The sequence below is a fragment of the Mesocricetus auratus genome, unplaced genomic scaffold, assembly GCF_017639785.1.
Source record: "Mesocricetus auratus isolate SY011 unplaced genomic scaffold, BCM_Maur_2.0 Super-Scaffold_100008, whole genome shotgun sequence".
NCBI classification, from domain to species: Eukaryota; Metazoa; Chordata; class Mammalia; order Rodentia; family Cricetidae; genus Mesocricetus; species Mesocricetus auratus.
This window is the reverse complement of record NW_024429192.1, coordinates 9,756,160-9,773,169: the sequence shown is the minus strand read 5'-3', so window position 1 is coordinate 9,773,169 and position 17,010 is coordinate 9,756,160. Positions and strand designations below refer to the sequence as shown.

At 40.7% G+C, this 17,010-nt stretch overlaps 1 protein-coding gene across 1 annotated transcript in view; it reads right to left on the bottom strand.

Moving 5' to 3' along the window:
* The window catches only part of Ltn1 (listerin E3 ubiquitin protein ligase 1), a 54,365-nt gene that overhangs the window by 18,515 nt on the left and 18,840 nt on the right, over positions 1-17,010 (bottom strand). The window contains exons 11-21 of the mRNA XM_005073857.4: positions 16,876-16,917; positions 13,681-13,867; positions 12,932-13,168; positions 11,175-11,328; positions 10,060-10,204; positions 8,997-9,183; positions 5,714-5,873; positions 4,674-4,778; positions 2,688-2,830; positions 769-904; positions 455-599 (exon numbers count right to left, since the gene is read on the bottom strand). Of these exons, the coding sequence (XP_005073914.2) occupies positions 455-599; positions 769-904; positions 2,688-2,830; positions 4,674-4,778; positions 5,714-5,873; positions 8,997-9,183; positions 10,060-10,204; positions 11,175-11,328; positions 12,932-13,168; positions 13,681-13,867; positions 16,876-16,917 (1,641 nt within the window). The remainder of the gene's footprint in view (positions 1-454; positions 600-768; positions 905-2,687; positions 2,831-4,673; positions 4,779-5,713; positions 5,874-8,996; positions 9,184-10,059; positions 10,205-11,174; positions 11,329-12,931; positions 13,169-13,680; positions 13,868-16,875; positions 16,918-17,010) is intronic.

Sequence of the window (17,010 nt, the reverse complement as noted above, 5' to 3'; positions counted from 1 at the left end):
ATAATAATAGTTCATAAAACAAATAATTAACATTTGTAAAATATAAAAACATACTTTTATAAAATTTATGTTTATTTTTCACAAATAATTTTGATCATACTTCACAGCCAGTTGGGCAGCAGTAGCACAAGCCTTTGATCTCAGCACTTAGGAAGCAAAGGCAGGCCATTTCTGACTTCCAGGCCAGCTAGCGATACACAGAGAAATCCTGTCTCAAAATAATAATAATAATAATAATAACAACAACAACAACAACCCCAAAGATCAAACAAACTAACTAGTGGAGATCTGATGCCTGGGACTCATGAAACTGCTATCCTTTTTCTGGTCTATTTTAAATGTTTTCTACACAGAGGAACTAATTACTATCATGACTAGAGACAGAGTATGGAGTTAAGAGAGACAGGTGTGCACGCAGACCCAGCAGAGGTGATGCCACATCAGGTTAATTTACCTCCAACCAAGCCAGCATGGAGCACATGATGAAGTCCCATTCGCTCTCTGCTAGAGGGCATGAGCAGTACTTCAGAAACAAGGAAAGGAACCGCATGATTTCTATGTTTACACCAAGCACCTCTGGACTTGCTTCTGATAGGTTACTGTGATACAGGCAAAGACAATCAATTAGAAAATAGTCCATTTTAAACCAGGTATGCATAATGATGTCTTAAGTATCCACTCAAATTTTGTTAACTCCAAACAACTGCAAACAAAATACAGAATCTGGGTCCACACTTTATATGGGGGAAAAAATAAAGTATTACCTACCAACTGAAAAGAAAAATATCTTCATGCTGTTTCTTCCAGCTTATTATAATTTTTAATATACCATGCAGTAGCTGTTTGTCATCTACACTTCTGGTTTGCAGGCAAGAATTGAAAATGGCAAGATGTCCAAAAGCTCCTAAAGTAAAATTCAGAGTGAAAAGGAAAATATACCTTAAACAGCTTCTAAAAACAAGAGTCTACCTTGGAAAGCTAAAACTGTTCCGCACAAGCTGAACTCTTGTAGAAGAGCCTGGGCCTGGCATGACACACACTTCCGCAATCAGTACCTCAGAGGTGGAAGCAGGAGGAGGCTGACACCCAGACAAGCCTGGACTACACAACACGCTCTGTCTATAACAGATCAACAAATAAACACATCTGCTTAAAAGGTATTATGCTAGTCTACAATAAGCTTAGCAGTGCTATGAGCAGAAGTGTGTGTCCACAACCACCCAGCATGTAGTTCAGAACAAAAGAGAAGGGCACAGGGAATGCACTGTACCGAACTTTACACACTGCCCTTTTCTATACAGGCACCTTCTGTACTTAACATCCGAGAGAGAGACACAGAGAGAGACAGAGAGACAGAGAGACAGAGACAGACAGAGAGAGAGGGAGACAGAGAGAGACAGACAGAGAGAGAGACAGAGAGAGACAGAGAGACAGAGACAGAGAGAGAGAGAGACAGAGAGACAGAGACAGAGAGAGAGAGACAGAGAGACAGAGACAGACAGAGAGAGAGAGACAGAGAGAGGGGGGGAGAGAAGAAGAGGGAGAGGGAGAGAGAGGGGGGAGGGAAGGGGGGTAAAGCTATCCAGTGCAAAGTTAAAGTTGGAAATAGAACATATAGAATTACAGAATTTCCTAATTAGTACATTTTTTCAAAAAGTATATATGCCTTCTGGTAAGCTTTTACATTGCAAGATGTCCAAACCTCATAAAGTAAAATTCAATATGAAAATTTAAAACATTTTACGCCATAATAACAAAAAACACAAGGTCTATTTTGAAAGCCAAAAATGTTTCTTGATCATTACCTAACTTAATACTTCTAAACAGGGCTATGTGAATGATGCTATACCAACAGCTCATTAACTTCACTCCTAAGGAACCTACTATAAAAACCACCTTCTGAGTATCCAACATCACCTTAAATGTCGGCTAAACTGAACTATCTGCACTCATCTGGCTCGTTCACACATGCTCAACATGAACCTTCTTATGAAACTGCCACTGACCCTGAGCAGCAGTGGAAATCCCCTTCCTGCCATTCCCATTGCAGTATACAGTGGTCTGCTATAGTCAGTTACAACAGGATTTTCTCTACAATAGGCAAGGACAGCATGGAGATGCTTCTTAAATCAAACACGTGAGCTAACACAGTGGAGAGTTCAGAAACATTCAAATACTACTATGTAAATAAAACTACTCTTATTTTTTGGTTGTGAGCCTAGCCTTTAACGGCTGAGCCATCTCTCCAACCCCCAAACTATTCTTGTACATACATATGTCTAACCGTTGGTTGACTATTGAGAAACAAGACATAGCATTAAAAAGCTATACAGGCGGAAGACTGAGGATACAGCTGCTCTGCAGCCGAGGGCTTGTCTAGCATGCAGAAAGCCCTAGGTACCCCAGGACTGCATGAAAAAGTGGCAGATGAAAATAAATGATTATAGGATACTTCGGGGAATAAATTTCCCTCCAGGCTTCTAGCACTTCTGTTCAAAACAGAGGCGACAGTCACTCTTGCAGGCATTCGCCCATCCTAACCGTTACCCCCTTGACAACTGACAAACTACAAGGTGGAAACAATGAGCTCAAATACACTTTGCCACTGGTAACTTTGGTTTACACATTAAGACACTCTTCTTCAAACTCAAGAAATGAACATGATACACTATTACCCAGCAACTGACCGTTAATACTGCAGAGGTCTTCTTTAGTCCAGCCCAGAAAAGCAGGTATACCCTGAGTGCTAAATTCTCTCTGTTCTTCTTTGGACAACAATGGGCAGAGACTCTGAATGGTGTGCAAATTACCTTCTGTTAGAGGGAAGAAACTTCAGAGAGAAAATGGTAATTATAGTCACTCAACAATTAGTTATTTCTCAAAATCCTGTTATTTAGACTATTTAAAAGGAAAGTAAGTCTAATGTGTAAACTCTTGTCCAAAAAAACAAAAAACAAAAAACAAAAACAACATTAGACTGATTATTGCTAATTCCAAATGGCTATTTTTATTTTTGTTGCTTTTTATCTTTTCTGCTTCTCATTTTTGAAATGAGCATCTATAACTTTTCCAAGATCTGATGCCTTTTTTTTAATCTTTTACTGTTATTATGCCAGTGGGCTGGACTGCATGTAGCCTAATAATGGAGTGTGTTTACCCAGCATTCACAAAGCTGCATATAACCTAATAATGGAGTGTGTTTACCCAGCATTCACAAAGCTCGGGCATCAATGTCTAGCATCAAGAAAACAAAACCAGTAAAAACCCAAAACTTACTATTCACAATAGTACCAATGGGTGTAACAGGGCATATATATTATTAAGGCATTTTCTTCATTATTTTTATTCTTTGTATTATATCCTATAAGTGAATCAAGTTACCTCAAATTAAATTTAATTTTTTGTAAGATTTAAAGAAACTGAAATTTAAGATGTGGTGGTCTTTAATTCCAGAACTCAGGAGATAGAGGCAAGTGGACCTCTGTGAGTTGGAGGCCAACCTGGTTTACAGAGCGAGTTCCAAGACAGCCAGAGTTACACAAAGAAACCCTATCTTGAAAAACAATCAAGTCTTGAAGTTTAGTTAACAATTCTATAGTGACAGAACACACACAGAATTCTAGTTAAGTCAGTAAACTCAAAATGCTTGCTGGTCAACCACAGCTAAGCATTAATCTGAAGGTTGAGTTTAGCAGGAAAGGCACGACACTCTGCTGTCTTACACTTGATTCTGGCACATACTTTTATACAACAGTCCTACAGAAATGGCTCAGGCTTAGAGCACTGGCTGCTCATACAGAAGACCCCAGTTCAGTTCCCAGCACCCACAGGGCTGGTTCCAGTCTAGTCCAAGGGACCCACCTCTTCTGGACTGAATGGGCACCAAACACACACAGGGCACATATATCCATGTAAGCAAACACATAAAATAAAAACTACATGAGTCTGAGAAAGAAACAAAAAGGTAGAGGCTGTGAGACCAGAGAGAAGCCAAGAAAGGGAACTATTAAAAAAAGAAAAAGGGGTATGTTGAAAATAAAAGGTATTGCTACCAGAAGATTTGTTTTGTTTTGGGTTTTTTTGTTTTGTTTTGTTTTGTTTTTCGAGACAGGGTTTCTCTGTATTGTTTTGGAGGCTATCGGTCCAGCCCAGCCTCGAACTCACAGAGATCCGCCTGCCTCTGCCTCCCGAGTGCTGGGATTAAAGGCGTGCGCCACCACCGCCCGGGCCAGAAGACTTTATTTTATGTGTACTGGTGTTTTGCCCAAATGTCTTTGTGCACCACTCGCATGCCTGGTGCCTTCAGAGACCTGAAGAGGGCGTCAGATCCTCTAGAACTGGAGTTACAAAGGGTTGTTGGCTGCCAAGCAGAAGATGGGAATTAAATCCAAGTTCTCTGCATGAACAACAAATGCTCTTAACTAATGAGTCATCTCTCTAGCTCCCTACCAAAGGATTTCTGAGGGAATCACTTTTATAAAATATTCTTTTGAAAGAAGCATAAAATTTTATGATGTGGCAAATCAGAAATGCTCCATTAAAAAAAAATCCGTTAATCCCTATACTCAAGCTTTTACTTCTGCAGAACAACTGTGACTCCAACCAAAACCCATTCAAGTCTGTCAGCTTCAAAGTAATAAATAGCAAAGTGGAAGAATATTCATTGAGAATACCTTTCTTTTCTTCTGTAATATGGTTTTACGTCATCAGATGAAATACTTCGGGAAAGGATCAACTTAGCAATGATAAGAGACCAAAGTGTGCCATTTTTTCTAGACCTAAAAAAAGGGCAAAAACACAGATGATAACTACAGATATATAGAAGTAGTTATGGATCAATCATTCTGAAGTGTTAGGATTTTAAAACACTGACTCCTTTTACAGAATTTAATAAATTTGGATCACTGAGTTATCTAAAACTTTGTACCCAACTGTCACTAATTTCCAAAGGACTGGGAGTTTAGGCACTTCTTCACAACTGGACCTGAGCTCTCACTCCCGGGCAATATCAAAGTACCTCAAGACCCTTGAGGAGAGATAACCTTAAACACCTGACTTGAAGATCAGAAGCCAGAGCTGGGAGAGGGCTGTCTCCCAGAGAGTAACTGAGAGTCTCAGTGAAGGGCAAAGAAACACCAATAAAACCCTGAGGAAAGGGTTTGGCTTCTTTTGGCTACCTGGATCTTGCCATGTAGACCAGGCTATCTCCAACTCACAGAGATCTGCCTGCCTCTACCTCCCAAGTGCTGGGACTAAAAGCCTGCATCTCCATGTCTATCATGTTAGTATGGAACAGTGTCAGAGAGGAAGTCTGGTATCCTCATACTGGTAAACTAAAACAAGAAAAATGTCATTTCAAAAAGTTAAACATCTAACAATTCTAATGCTGTTTTCATAATCCATTTTCCTCATCTAGGGAAGAAAAACTCAAGGCTATCCCATTAAAAAACATCTAAATCACAGGTACAGTTAAAGTACAGGTTGAATTTGTCTCATGTAACAAATTAAACAGGGTCTGCAGGCCTCTAATTCTTTCATCTTCTGCCACCTCAATGTATCCATGAATTAAGTAAGAGGCAAAATACAAGTACCTCCCCTAGAAGGTTAAATCACATCTTTAAAAGCTATAAAGTAAGCGCTTAGTATTAAAAGCACAAACTGGCAAAGCCATACACAAATGACTGCTTTAAAAACAAATTTAAGGGAGCCTCACCTGTTAAATAACAGCTCCAAGAGGCTGGAAGTATTAGCCAGCACAGATAAGTTGCCATATGTTACATCCATTCTTTGAAGCATCGCACAGAATCCACTGAGGAAAGGCGGTGGGTTGTCGAGTTCCTCACACCACTGCACTGAGTACAGCAGCTCTGCAACTAAGAGGACGGGCACAGCCAGTTACCAGACACACGGTGTGCAGCCCCAGGCTCACTCAGGGTCATCAACTATCTACGACGATGGAAAGCGGAGTCTAGGGCTCTCCCTGGTCTCCTCTAAAACTCCTTGTTCAGGGGCAAGCTAGCTTCCTAACTGTAAAACCAGGAGAAAGTCAGCAGGCAGCTGAGGGCACTAAAACAAGGTGGTGAGAAGAGAAAGCAATCTGTTTCCCCAAAGTTATCTAATAACTCTTGTTTATCCCACAATCTGAAATGCCTGCAATGGAGAAAGGACACGAGCAGCTCATCATCCACGGCGAGAACCAAAAGGACCCTCCACCTGGGCCTGTGACTCCAAGTGCCTGCTCTGAGGGTCATTTGCTGCCGTTCACTCCTTTACGTACAAGCCATACTGGGGCAGCACTGCTCTGACACTGCTCCACAGCAATTCCGCTCAGTATCAACTGTTTCCCCGTTGGTTTCTGCTAGACATTTGGTTGGTTTGGGGTTTTGTTTATAATTTTTTTATTTAGAAATAATCTTATTTTGTCGGGCGTTGGTGGCGCACGCCTTTAACCCCAGCACTCAGGAGGCAGAGGCAGGCGGATCTCTGTGAGTTCAAGGTCAGCCTGGTCTACAGAGTGAGTTCCAGGACAGCCTCCAAAACAATACAGAGAAACCCTGTCTCAAAAAACAAAAAAAACAAAAAAACAAAAACAAAACAAAACAAAAAAAGAAATAATCTTATTTTACACTTCAATCCCCCCATTCCCTCACCCTCCCATCCTCCAATGCTCCCCACCACCCCCACCCTACCCCCCTACCCCACCCTCCACCCACTCCCCAAGGATAGTGAGGCCTTCCAGGGGGATCATCAAAGTCGGCACATCATTTGGGGAAGTGCCTAGGCCCTCTTCCATGTATCTGGGCTGAAATAGTATCCCTCCATAGGGAATGGGCTCACAAACTCCATCTGTGCACTAGGGAAAAATACTGGTTTCACTGTTAGAAGTCCCACAGACTTCCCAGGCCTCCTAACTGGCACCCACATTCAGAGGGCTTGGTTCGGTCCAACGCTGGTTCCCCAGCTTTACGACTAGGGTTCGTGTGCTGTCACTTGGTCAGGACAGCTGTTTCTGTAGGTTTCTCCTCTGCTAGATATTTGTAAGCTTAATTTGAAGATGTTACCTTTTGTTTACACTTTCTATCAAGCTACTTCAGCCACCTCTTCTAGACACCGTGACTGCTCAATTTAATGTTTTGCTAACTATACTCCACTTCTATCGGGCACTTGCTGACTATATGCCATTTCTATCCGGCACTTGCCGTTTCTTCTTCCACCTTTGCGTGCTATGCAGCTAACAGACTTGCTCACTCAGAATGTAAAGCTGGCCACCATAGACTCTCACGCTACAGGACACATGGTGGCTGGGCCTTGGAGCACTTTCATCCTCTACCCATTTCTAACAACTGTGCTCACTCATAAAAAACAGCTATCAGCTAGTTTTCAAATTGCTTTAGATAGGAAAGTGGCAAAAAGCTGTTAGTCATAAAACAGTACTTCTGACAGATGCAGTGGCATGTACCTAGAGTCCCAGGCTGAGGTGGGAGAAATTAGAGACCAGTATGGCAATTTAGTGAGGCCCCGTCCTCTTCCAAACAGAGCAATGCTTTTCATCCCAGCACTCAAGAGGCAAACAAAGGAAGATCTCTGTGAGGCCAGCCAAAGCTATATAGTAAGACCCTGCCTTAAAACAACCAACAAAAAAAAAGTAAACATGTCTCAGTAGTCTGCTCTGCAGTAAAATCTCTTGTGAGAATAAAAGGATCAAGAGTTTAGCAGAAAACTTGCCATCACAGGTTTCTAGCACAGAAACAGAAAAACTCTTTAAAAAAACCATGGGGGCCATGGAATCCGATCTACCTTAACAAACACTCGTTAAGTTAGCAAAAACAGCAGGGCGGTGGTGGTGGTGCACGCCTTTTATCCCAGCACTCGGGAGGCAGAGGCAGGCGGATCTCTGTGAGTTCGAGACCAGCCTGGTCTACAAAAGAGCTAGTTCCAGGCCAGCCTCCAAAGCCACAGAGACACCCTATCTCGAAAAACCAAAAAAACAAACAAAAAAGTTAGCAAAAACAATCACAGTATCTAACTGAGAGCCAACAAGAAGACTAAACGAGCATCCCTTATCTAGACATAATGGCTCAGACCTATATTCCCAGCAACTTGGGAGACAGAGAGCAAGTCTATCTTTCTGAGTTTGAGTTCAACTTGGTCTACAGAGCAAGTTGCAGATCACCTAGAGCTATACAGTGACACCCAACTCAAAAAACATCTTGGGTAGAGAAAGATGACAACGGTTAAGTATCTTCATAATTGATAGGCTGAGGCAAGCTGAGATTTTCACCTCCAAAGGAAAAAAGTGGGGGGACGGGACTAGAGGTGTGGCTCACTGGTTAAAAGCAGTTGTTACACCCCCAGAAGACTGAATCCAGTTCCCAGCACCCATGTTGGCCCACTCAATAGTGCCTGTAACACTAGCTTCGATGGTGACCTGAAGTGGCCTTCTGGCTTCCAGGAGCACCAGTATGTGCACACACAAAAATTAGGACAACCACTTAAAACTGGTAACAAGAATAAATCATCAACTTCTAGCCTTATGTAAATTAAATGTGGCACTCAACAGCCAAATGAAGCTTCACCTTTCTTCCACAGAGTATGCTTCCCTCACATGTATGCAAATTTTCCACCTTGAAAACTATTGTTTTCAAGTACCAACAATACTGTAAATGGGGAAATTTGCTGGGGTTCTAAATCTTCTTGAGATTCAACATTTGAGCCTCTACCTGCTGGCAAAATAATTAAGAGCCCTGTGTATAAAAGTATGTGTGTACAAAAACCAAGATGAATTTCAGAGTCCTGACAAACACTAAGCGGCAACCTGCTTTCTTCAGGACATGTGACAGAGGATCCTTACTCTGATGGTACACCAGCTTGAATAAAATAACTGATTTTATAGCAAATTATGATGAACAGCTAACAATACTATAGCAAGCTCAAACCAAATCATAAGTTCAGCTTATTTACATATTTTACCCATCTGAATCTTCATAAATACTCACTTATTTTCTCAAGGACATTGTTTTCTAGGACTATTTCCTTTTTCCGGGCAATCAAGATCATCTTGCTCAATAATGAAGACGTGCACAGATGACTGGGAAGAGTCTGTGTATCTTGTTCCTTAAAGTCAGCCTTGAAACATTCATAATTTAAGCTCAATCTTCCCTCTAAAAGAGGTCTGTATAACCACTGTAAACAGAACACACTAAATTATATGCAAATTCATTACATAGTCTAAATTGCTTATTATTCATCCAGTTCCTTTGTTCAAACGAGGCTGTTAGAACATGTAGTTTACGGAGTCCTCAGTAGCAGAGATTGGCTTTTGTAAGAGCATTAACGTGCACACTTCTTTAGGATGCCCTAGGACAGAAACAGACCCTGGTCCTCTTCAAATGAGGCTCTACCACTGTCAAATGGTATATCTGCATTAATAACACCTGTTCCTCATATTCAGAGACATAAAAGCAATGCAAGAAATGCTTTTAAGCCGGGCAGTGGTGACGCACGCCTTTAATCCCAGCACTCGAAAGACAGAGGCAGGTGGATCTTTGAGAGTTTAAAGACAGCCTGGTCTACAAAGTGAGTTCCAGGACAGCCAGAGCTGTTACACAGAGAAACCATGTCTTGAAAAACAAGAACAAAATCAACAAAAAAACTGCTTTTGGGATGGTTTGAATGTATGTAACTGGCCCCCATAATCTCATCGGGAGTAGCACTATTAGGAGGTGTGACTTTGATGGAGTGGGCGTGGCCTTGTTGGAGGAAGTGTGTCACTGGGGACCAGCTTTGAAGTTTCCTACGCTCAGGATACTGTACAATGTCTCAGTCAACTTCCTGTTGCCTGCAAGATGTAGGATTCTCAGTTACTACTCCAGCACCACATGTGCCTGCAGCTTCCTGCCAAAATCATAATGGACTGAACCTCTGAAACTGTAAGTGAGCCACAGCAACAGAAATCCTAAGACAACTTTTAACTATTTTTCCTTTCCAGGATAAAACACTGGGGCATGCGTGAAATACAACCTTCAGGATGAGATGGGCACTCTGCTGAGTTAAACATACCTCAATTGGAAGAGAGCGTCTCATCTTCTCCCACTCACTGTCACTGGGCATTACACTTCCAATATAGACTCCGAGAAGAGAAGTGTCCCCACTCTCTACAAGAGTATTCAGCAAATCACCAACAGCAGACAGCAGGACCTGAAGACTGAGAACAATGCAAAGAACTGCAGCAGTTACGGGACAACTAGGTTCAGCAATCCAGTACATATGACAAATCCAACTACAGACATAGCATACTGAGCAGAGAAAGACAGAAAGGAGAAGGTGATCCTTCCTACCTCTCACCATACCTCAGACACACAGAATCAAAACTGGGGATACAATCAAATGTTTGTAATGTGAAGCTGAGTGATGTGTCTATTTCAGAATAGATGGGTGGCCATCTTTAGGTGTGGAATGTTTGAAACAAAACTACTTCCCTGAATGATAAAAGCATGATTATTTAAACCAACTCCAGCCGGGCGTTGGTGGTGCACACCTTTAATCCCAACACTTGGGAGGCAGAGGCAGGTGGATCTCTGTGAGTTCGAGACCAGCCTGGTCTACAAGAGCTAGTTCCAGGACAGCCTCCAAAGCCACAGAGAAACCCTGTCTCGAAAAACCAAATAAATAAATAAATAAATAAACCAGCTCCAATGATACTACACACATAGTTTGAAGGTCATTATATGTTCAGCTATATAAAACATTCTTGTAATCCAGAATCTTAAAAAAACGAACAACCAAGGACAAGAAGTATGTATGGTGGCCATTAAAGATCACACAGTTAACAAGCCACAATCTTTAATAGAGATAATACCACAACCATGCCACTGACCACAGATACTTTAGCAGATGAATAATTGCTCAACTGACAGTTTAAATGAAAAATGTTAAGACAAAATATTTTCTGAAAAATCTGGACTATCTAGTTTTGGAAACCTTCTTAAACAGACTGGAGCTCACACTAATCATGAACTTTTGTTCTGAGACTAGGTTCTCACTGTAGAGTCCAGGATAGCCTCAGTGTTGTGATTCTTCTAAGTGCTAGGGATATGGACATGCACTGTCACAGCCAGAATGACATCGTATATAAAGGGCAATGTGCAATGTGCAACTGTGAACAAAACAGTTACCTCGTGTTGTCCAAAGCTGAAGACTGAACCTGGTCCTTCAGCCACAGAGCAGACAAACGCAGGAAAGTACTCTGCCCATGTGTGCTTGAAGATTGATGGACCAACAGGTTTATGCCAGAGAGCAAAGTGCTTTTCAGTTTACAGATCAGAAAATCTAAAAATCAAGGAATTAGCAACAATGTGTAATCTCACTGAACGAACTCTTATTAGTACAAAACATCTGAAACAAAATTTGCCACAGATGTGAGATCTTAAAATGTTATTTTAAAACAAAACACAAAATTAAACTCTCATTACCAAAAGCACTGTAACATTCACACAATACAAGCTACCTTGTACCATAATAATACAAAATGCTTAGACAGCTATTTTCCATATCCTGCACTCTTTTACCAAAGGGAATTGAATTTTTTGTTGTTGTTGTTGTTGTTGTTGTTTTTTTTTTTTTTTTTGGTTTTACGAGACAGGGTTTCTCTGTATTGTTTTGGAGGCTGTTGGTCCAGCCAGGCCTCGAACTCACAGAGATCCACTTGCCTCTGCCTCCCGAGTGCTGGGATTAAAGGCGTGCGCCACCACTGCCTGGTGGGAATTGAGCTTTAAGGGATACAATAACAAGTTATCTTTTCCAACAGAAAAATATTTAAAAAGAATTAGAGGAAGAGAGCTATCCAGTAGTAGTATTTTTATTTATTGTTCTTTTTTGAGACATGGTCTCCCTGGATAGTCCAGGCTAGCCTGCAGTTCAAGTTGGCCTCAAACTCAGAGACCTTCCTGTCTTAGCCTCCCTAGTGCTGGGATTAAGATGTGCACACAATGCCCAGCCTTAGCAATATTCCTTTTTATGTCCCTTTCCTAAATAAACTTAGTCCTAACAGTGCAATTCTCAATTTCAGTTTTCATACATCAAAACTCAGTGATTTTTTACTCTAGTAAGAAAGATTCAGTATTATTATTATCCCTTCCCAAATAAGGAAACTGAGGCAACAAATAATTAGGTACAGCAGGTCTGGTGGTGCATGCCTTCAATCCCAGCACTGGAGAGGCAGAGGCAGGTAGATCTGTGTTCAAAGCCAGTTTGGTCTACACATTGAACTCCAGGACAGCCAGAGCTAAATACTGAAACTCTGTCTCAAAAAGAGAAGGAGGAGAAGAGGAGGAGGAGGAGGAGGAGGAGAGGAACGAAAAGAAGGAGAGGAAAGAAAAGAGGGAGGGAGGGAAGGAGGGAGGGAGGGAAGGAGGGAGGGGAAAAAAAGAAGTACCGAGCTGGTGGTAATGTCTTCAGCAAACAAAGGTGCTGGCCTTAAGCCTAAGTACCGGAGTTCTACTCCTGACACTCATGTGGTAGGAGAGAACCAACTCCTACAAGTCGTCCTCTGACTTCCACACATACACAGTGGCCCCCACTCATGAACCACAAATGCCCACAAACACCTGTATACACACACAAAATGAATGAACAGAACTTTAAAGAAATGAAGTGTCCTGTTAGTGCTACTAAGAGGCTAAGATTCTAAATCATCAAGTATGACCCCTTACACACTGTCTCTCTGATGTCAATCATACACTTTATAAACAACATCTATATGTTTATTTTTAGCTTGGCTTTTAGAACTAAAAACATGACAGTACTATTTTCTCGAAAGTCTTAAAACTACCAAACACATTGTGTTTCAATGAATAAAGCCTGGGCACTTACACTCACTATGACGGTCAGAGCCGGAAGTCCCCAACAAAGCATTTGAGCAGTAGGCTATTACCTGGCAAGTGTGTTTGTTCTTTGCTCTGAGCACATAGCTGAAAGAGAGTTAATAACAAGTCCTCAGACGACGGCCTTAGCAGGACCCCTGCTGAGCTGAAATAGCTATGGGCCACATCACAGACAAAAGACACCGAAGAGTCACTGTTTTCAGCTTCTGACAAATCCTTTGTTTTGGATAAAGTTTCATGAAGTTTAACAATAATTCTTCCAACATATACTTCTCCAATTAAGTAATCTACAGGAAAAAAATCCAAACAGACAAATAGAAAGAGTATTAACAATGTATTTTGAAATATCTTACCCTGGACTAGCAATCCTATAGATCTTTCTGATGTTTTGTAAAGCCATATAAATATAAAACAACAAAACATTTAAAAAGTCAGTCTGCCCTCTAATACCTCAAGTTTTAAAACGCAATTTTAAAGTAAAACCCAACAATGGTCTACAAAGTCCAAGAGTGGGCAGCTATGTTATATTCAAAGAACTTTAAATCAAAATTAATAATATTAATATCATTCAAGTCCTACCATGTAACACACACAGTATTTCTAACAAATGTATTTAAGAAAACATCTCTTAACCGACAATATTCAAGTTAAAAGCACAGAACCCCCAGGAGGCAGAAAGAAGCATCAAGCCCGCTGTAAAACAGAAGTGCCCCTACCGTTTTTTAAAACAGAAGTGTGCCCCTACCATTTTTAACACAGAAGTGTGCCCCTACCGTTTTTAACACAGAAGTGCCCCTACCGTTTTTAACATGTTGTGACAATGCCAGTCTCAGCAGAGTCCACTGTTCTGAGGAATGAGGTTCTGAAGATGTAGACTCGGAATGCTGACCACAGAGACAGTCTGCCAAGGCAACCAATTTCTCTCCAAGAATACAGCCTTTAAGCCAAGGAGCTACCAAAGCATATTTATCTGAGCTAGAACATGCCTAAAAACCATAAGATTAAAGATTAGAAGCAACATCAAAAGGTGTATTCAGATTATTATGTGGCTCCTACTGGCTTCCCTCCATCATGTGGTCCCACTCTCTCCTCTACTCTTCCTCCTTCCCAAGTGGTGGGAAGACTACTGTCTTCCATGGCCCCTAGTAACCCCAGGGATAAGCATTCCTGTGCTCTGTTATATTATCCCCCAACCACACATACTCCCACATATCAAAATCCCACTGATTCTTTGAAAATCAGCACAAATCCCACCTGTTTTTCAAAATCTCCCCAGCCATTCTAGCTCCAGATGATCACTAGTTCTCTCTGACTTTCTAAAGCACTTACTGAAATGTCTTATTATATAAATGTTTCATCTCTGTGTCTTGTCTTTCCAATGAGACTGTGAGTTCCTTGCCAGAAGACAGTTTTAAACTTCTTTGATACCTGCTATTAACCCTGAAGATATGTTCAATGGACAGTGAATGAACTCTGAAGATAAATTTATAAATGGCCTCTTAACAGTATACTTTTGTTCATTAATTTTTCTAAAATTAAAGAACAATTAGTCAACCACTTCAATATTAGCAATGGGGTAAATGATCTCCCCAGAGTCTCTGAAACAGAGTGCCTAGGGTCAAGTATCTACTGATAATTTTTTTTTATTTTCATTGAGTGGGGAAGTGAGAGAAAAGACTTGCAAATCCACCCCCAAAACCATGCTGATCCATGTTCCCAGAGCTTCTTTTGCTTTAAAGGCTGAGAAGAATAGAATTTGCAACTTGGTTCATTTCAAAGCAATCTGGAAAAAAAGAAAACCCAAGTGCACGTTGGGTAGTGACTAAAAACTTATCTCTTATGCTAAAAAAAGTATATAGATAATCAGAGGTTACTCTTCCATCTAAGCCTTGTCATTAAGCTAGCCTTAAGATCTTTGACAAATCTTTCAACAAACCTGGGCCTACTTTCTAATTGGTAAACCAATAGGTTTAATATACAGAAACTCTAAGTTTCTCTCCTGGTAGAGAAACTTCTGAATAAAATGCCTCTCAAGTTACCAAGACATGAGAGTTAGGAGTCTCAAGGCATTACCATAGCTAGTGAAAGACTCTCTGCAGCTGTAAGAAGCCAGGGAAGTCACAGAAACCCAGAGAACTAGGACCTTACAAACACTGTACATAGAAAGACGGTTTTCTAAACTAATACAAACACCTGCCAACCTGGCAGATACAGCTGGATCAATGGCATGGATAGATGTCTACTCCTTCTTTTCTTAGTTTTTAAAAAATACATTTGTGGTGTGTGTGTGTGTGTGTGTGTGTGTGTGTGTGTGTGTGTGTGAGACTTACTGTATATGTATGGACACACAGCCTATGGCACAACTGTGGCGATCACAGAACAAATTGCAAGAATTGGCTCTTTCCTTCTATCAGTGGGTCCCTCAGACCAAACTCAGGTCATCAGGCTCAGCAAACACATTTACCCACTGAGCCTGTATCAGTTCACTTTTATAAAATTACTGACTCTCCCTGTTTTGATTCAAGGCTTATCAAGCAGCTAATTTGGCTCATCATGTAGCTTGCTTACAGGATATTAAATAAGCAAATGTAAATTGTGTGCTTGATAAGTTATACTTCTCAATCACAGTCAATAATTGTTATTATAATTATCAGCAAACAGTCAAAGATATTCTGCACTTATACTTTATAAAATGTAAACCAATTGGTGAAACTGGGAATTATTGTTAAATCAATATAATTAATTAAAAGTTTTTTTTTGGCTGGGCGGTGGTGATGCACACCTTTAATCCCAGCACTCGGGAGGTAGAAGCAGGTGGATCTTTTTGAGTTCGAGGCCAGCCTGGTCTACAAGAGCTAGTTCCAGGACAGCCTCCAAAGCCACAGAGAAACCCTGTCTCGAAAAACCAAAAAAAAAAAAAAAAAAAAAAAAAAAAGGTTTTTTTCTCTATTTTTTATAGTGCTAAGAATCAAACCTAGGGCCTCAAATGCACTTGCCAAGTGTTCTCTCTCTGAGCTTCACTAACAACTACAATGTAGTTTCAAAAATAAAGTCTGGGGGATTTAAACAACAATGTGACTATACTTATTATCCTGAACTGTCATAAAAACACAACAGGACTGAAGCATGTAGCTCAGATCAGTGACAAAGTGCTTGCTTAGCATGTGGGAGGCTTTGGTTTAATCACAACACAGGAAAAAGGAAAAAGAAATTATTATGATAGCTAAATTTGTTTTGTATCTTTTACCATTTTAAAAGAGAAAAACATAAAATAGAAAAAATAGTAAAATATGCCACAAGGGGAAGTCTCTTAAGTGACTGATTATAAGCACCTACAGTTGAAAATTTATATGTCACTTAACCCATCATTAAGAAAGGAAACTAGGGCTGGAGAGATGGCTCAGAGGTTAAGAGCACTGGCTGCTCTTCCAGAGGTCCTGAGTTCAGTTCCCAGCAACCACATGGTGGCTCACGACCATCTGCAGTTCAATCTGGTGCCCTCTTCTGGTGTACAAGCAAACATGCAGACAGAACACTGTGTACATAATGAATAAATAAATTAAAAAAAAAAAAAAGAAAGGAAACTAAAGCTATTTGAAATTTTCCTAAATTACATCCTTGATTTCATCTTTTATTGGTTTTCTTGTTTCATCAAATGGCAAACTGTACAATTTTCACATCCTGAACACTTCTCCACAGAGCAAGAGTTTGCAGACATGTTCAAGTTAGAGGCAGCACCGTCCTCTCACTTCCAAGACCACAAAGAGCAGAGCCCTCGCAGTCTCAATTAGAGCACAACTCAGTGTTGTATCAACTGCTAAAAAACAAACTGGACTCCTCAGAGTCCAAGTCGTAGTGTACAGGAATAAGGACATGCTCTATCAGACACCTGACTACAGTGTGAAAATACAACTGTGGCTTAGTTTTAATTTGTTTATACCACAAACAAAAACAGAAAAAGAAAAAAAAAGGGAGGGGGGCTGGTTTAAAATACCTTTTCAATGACCTGAAGAAGAGAACCCCATTTCAGGTCCTCCTGGAAGAGAAACAGAAACAGTTAGAAAGTTACAGGACAAATGGGAAAGCTTCAACAATACAACTGTAGCTTAACACACCCAAAGCAAAAGGT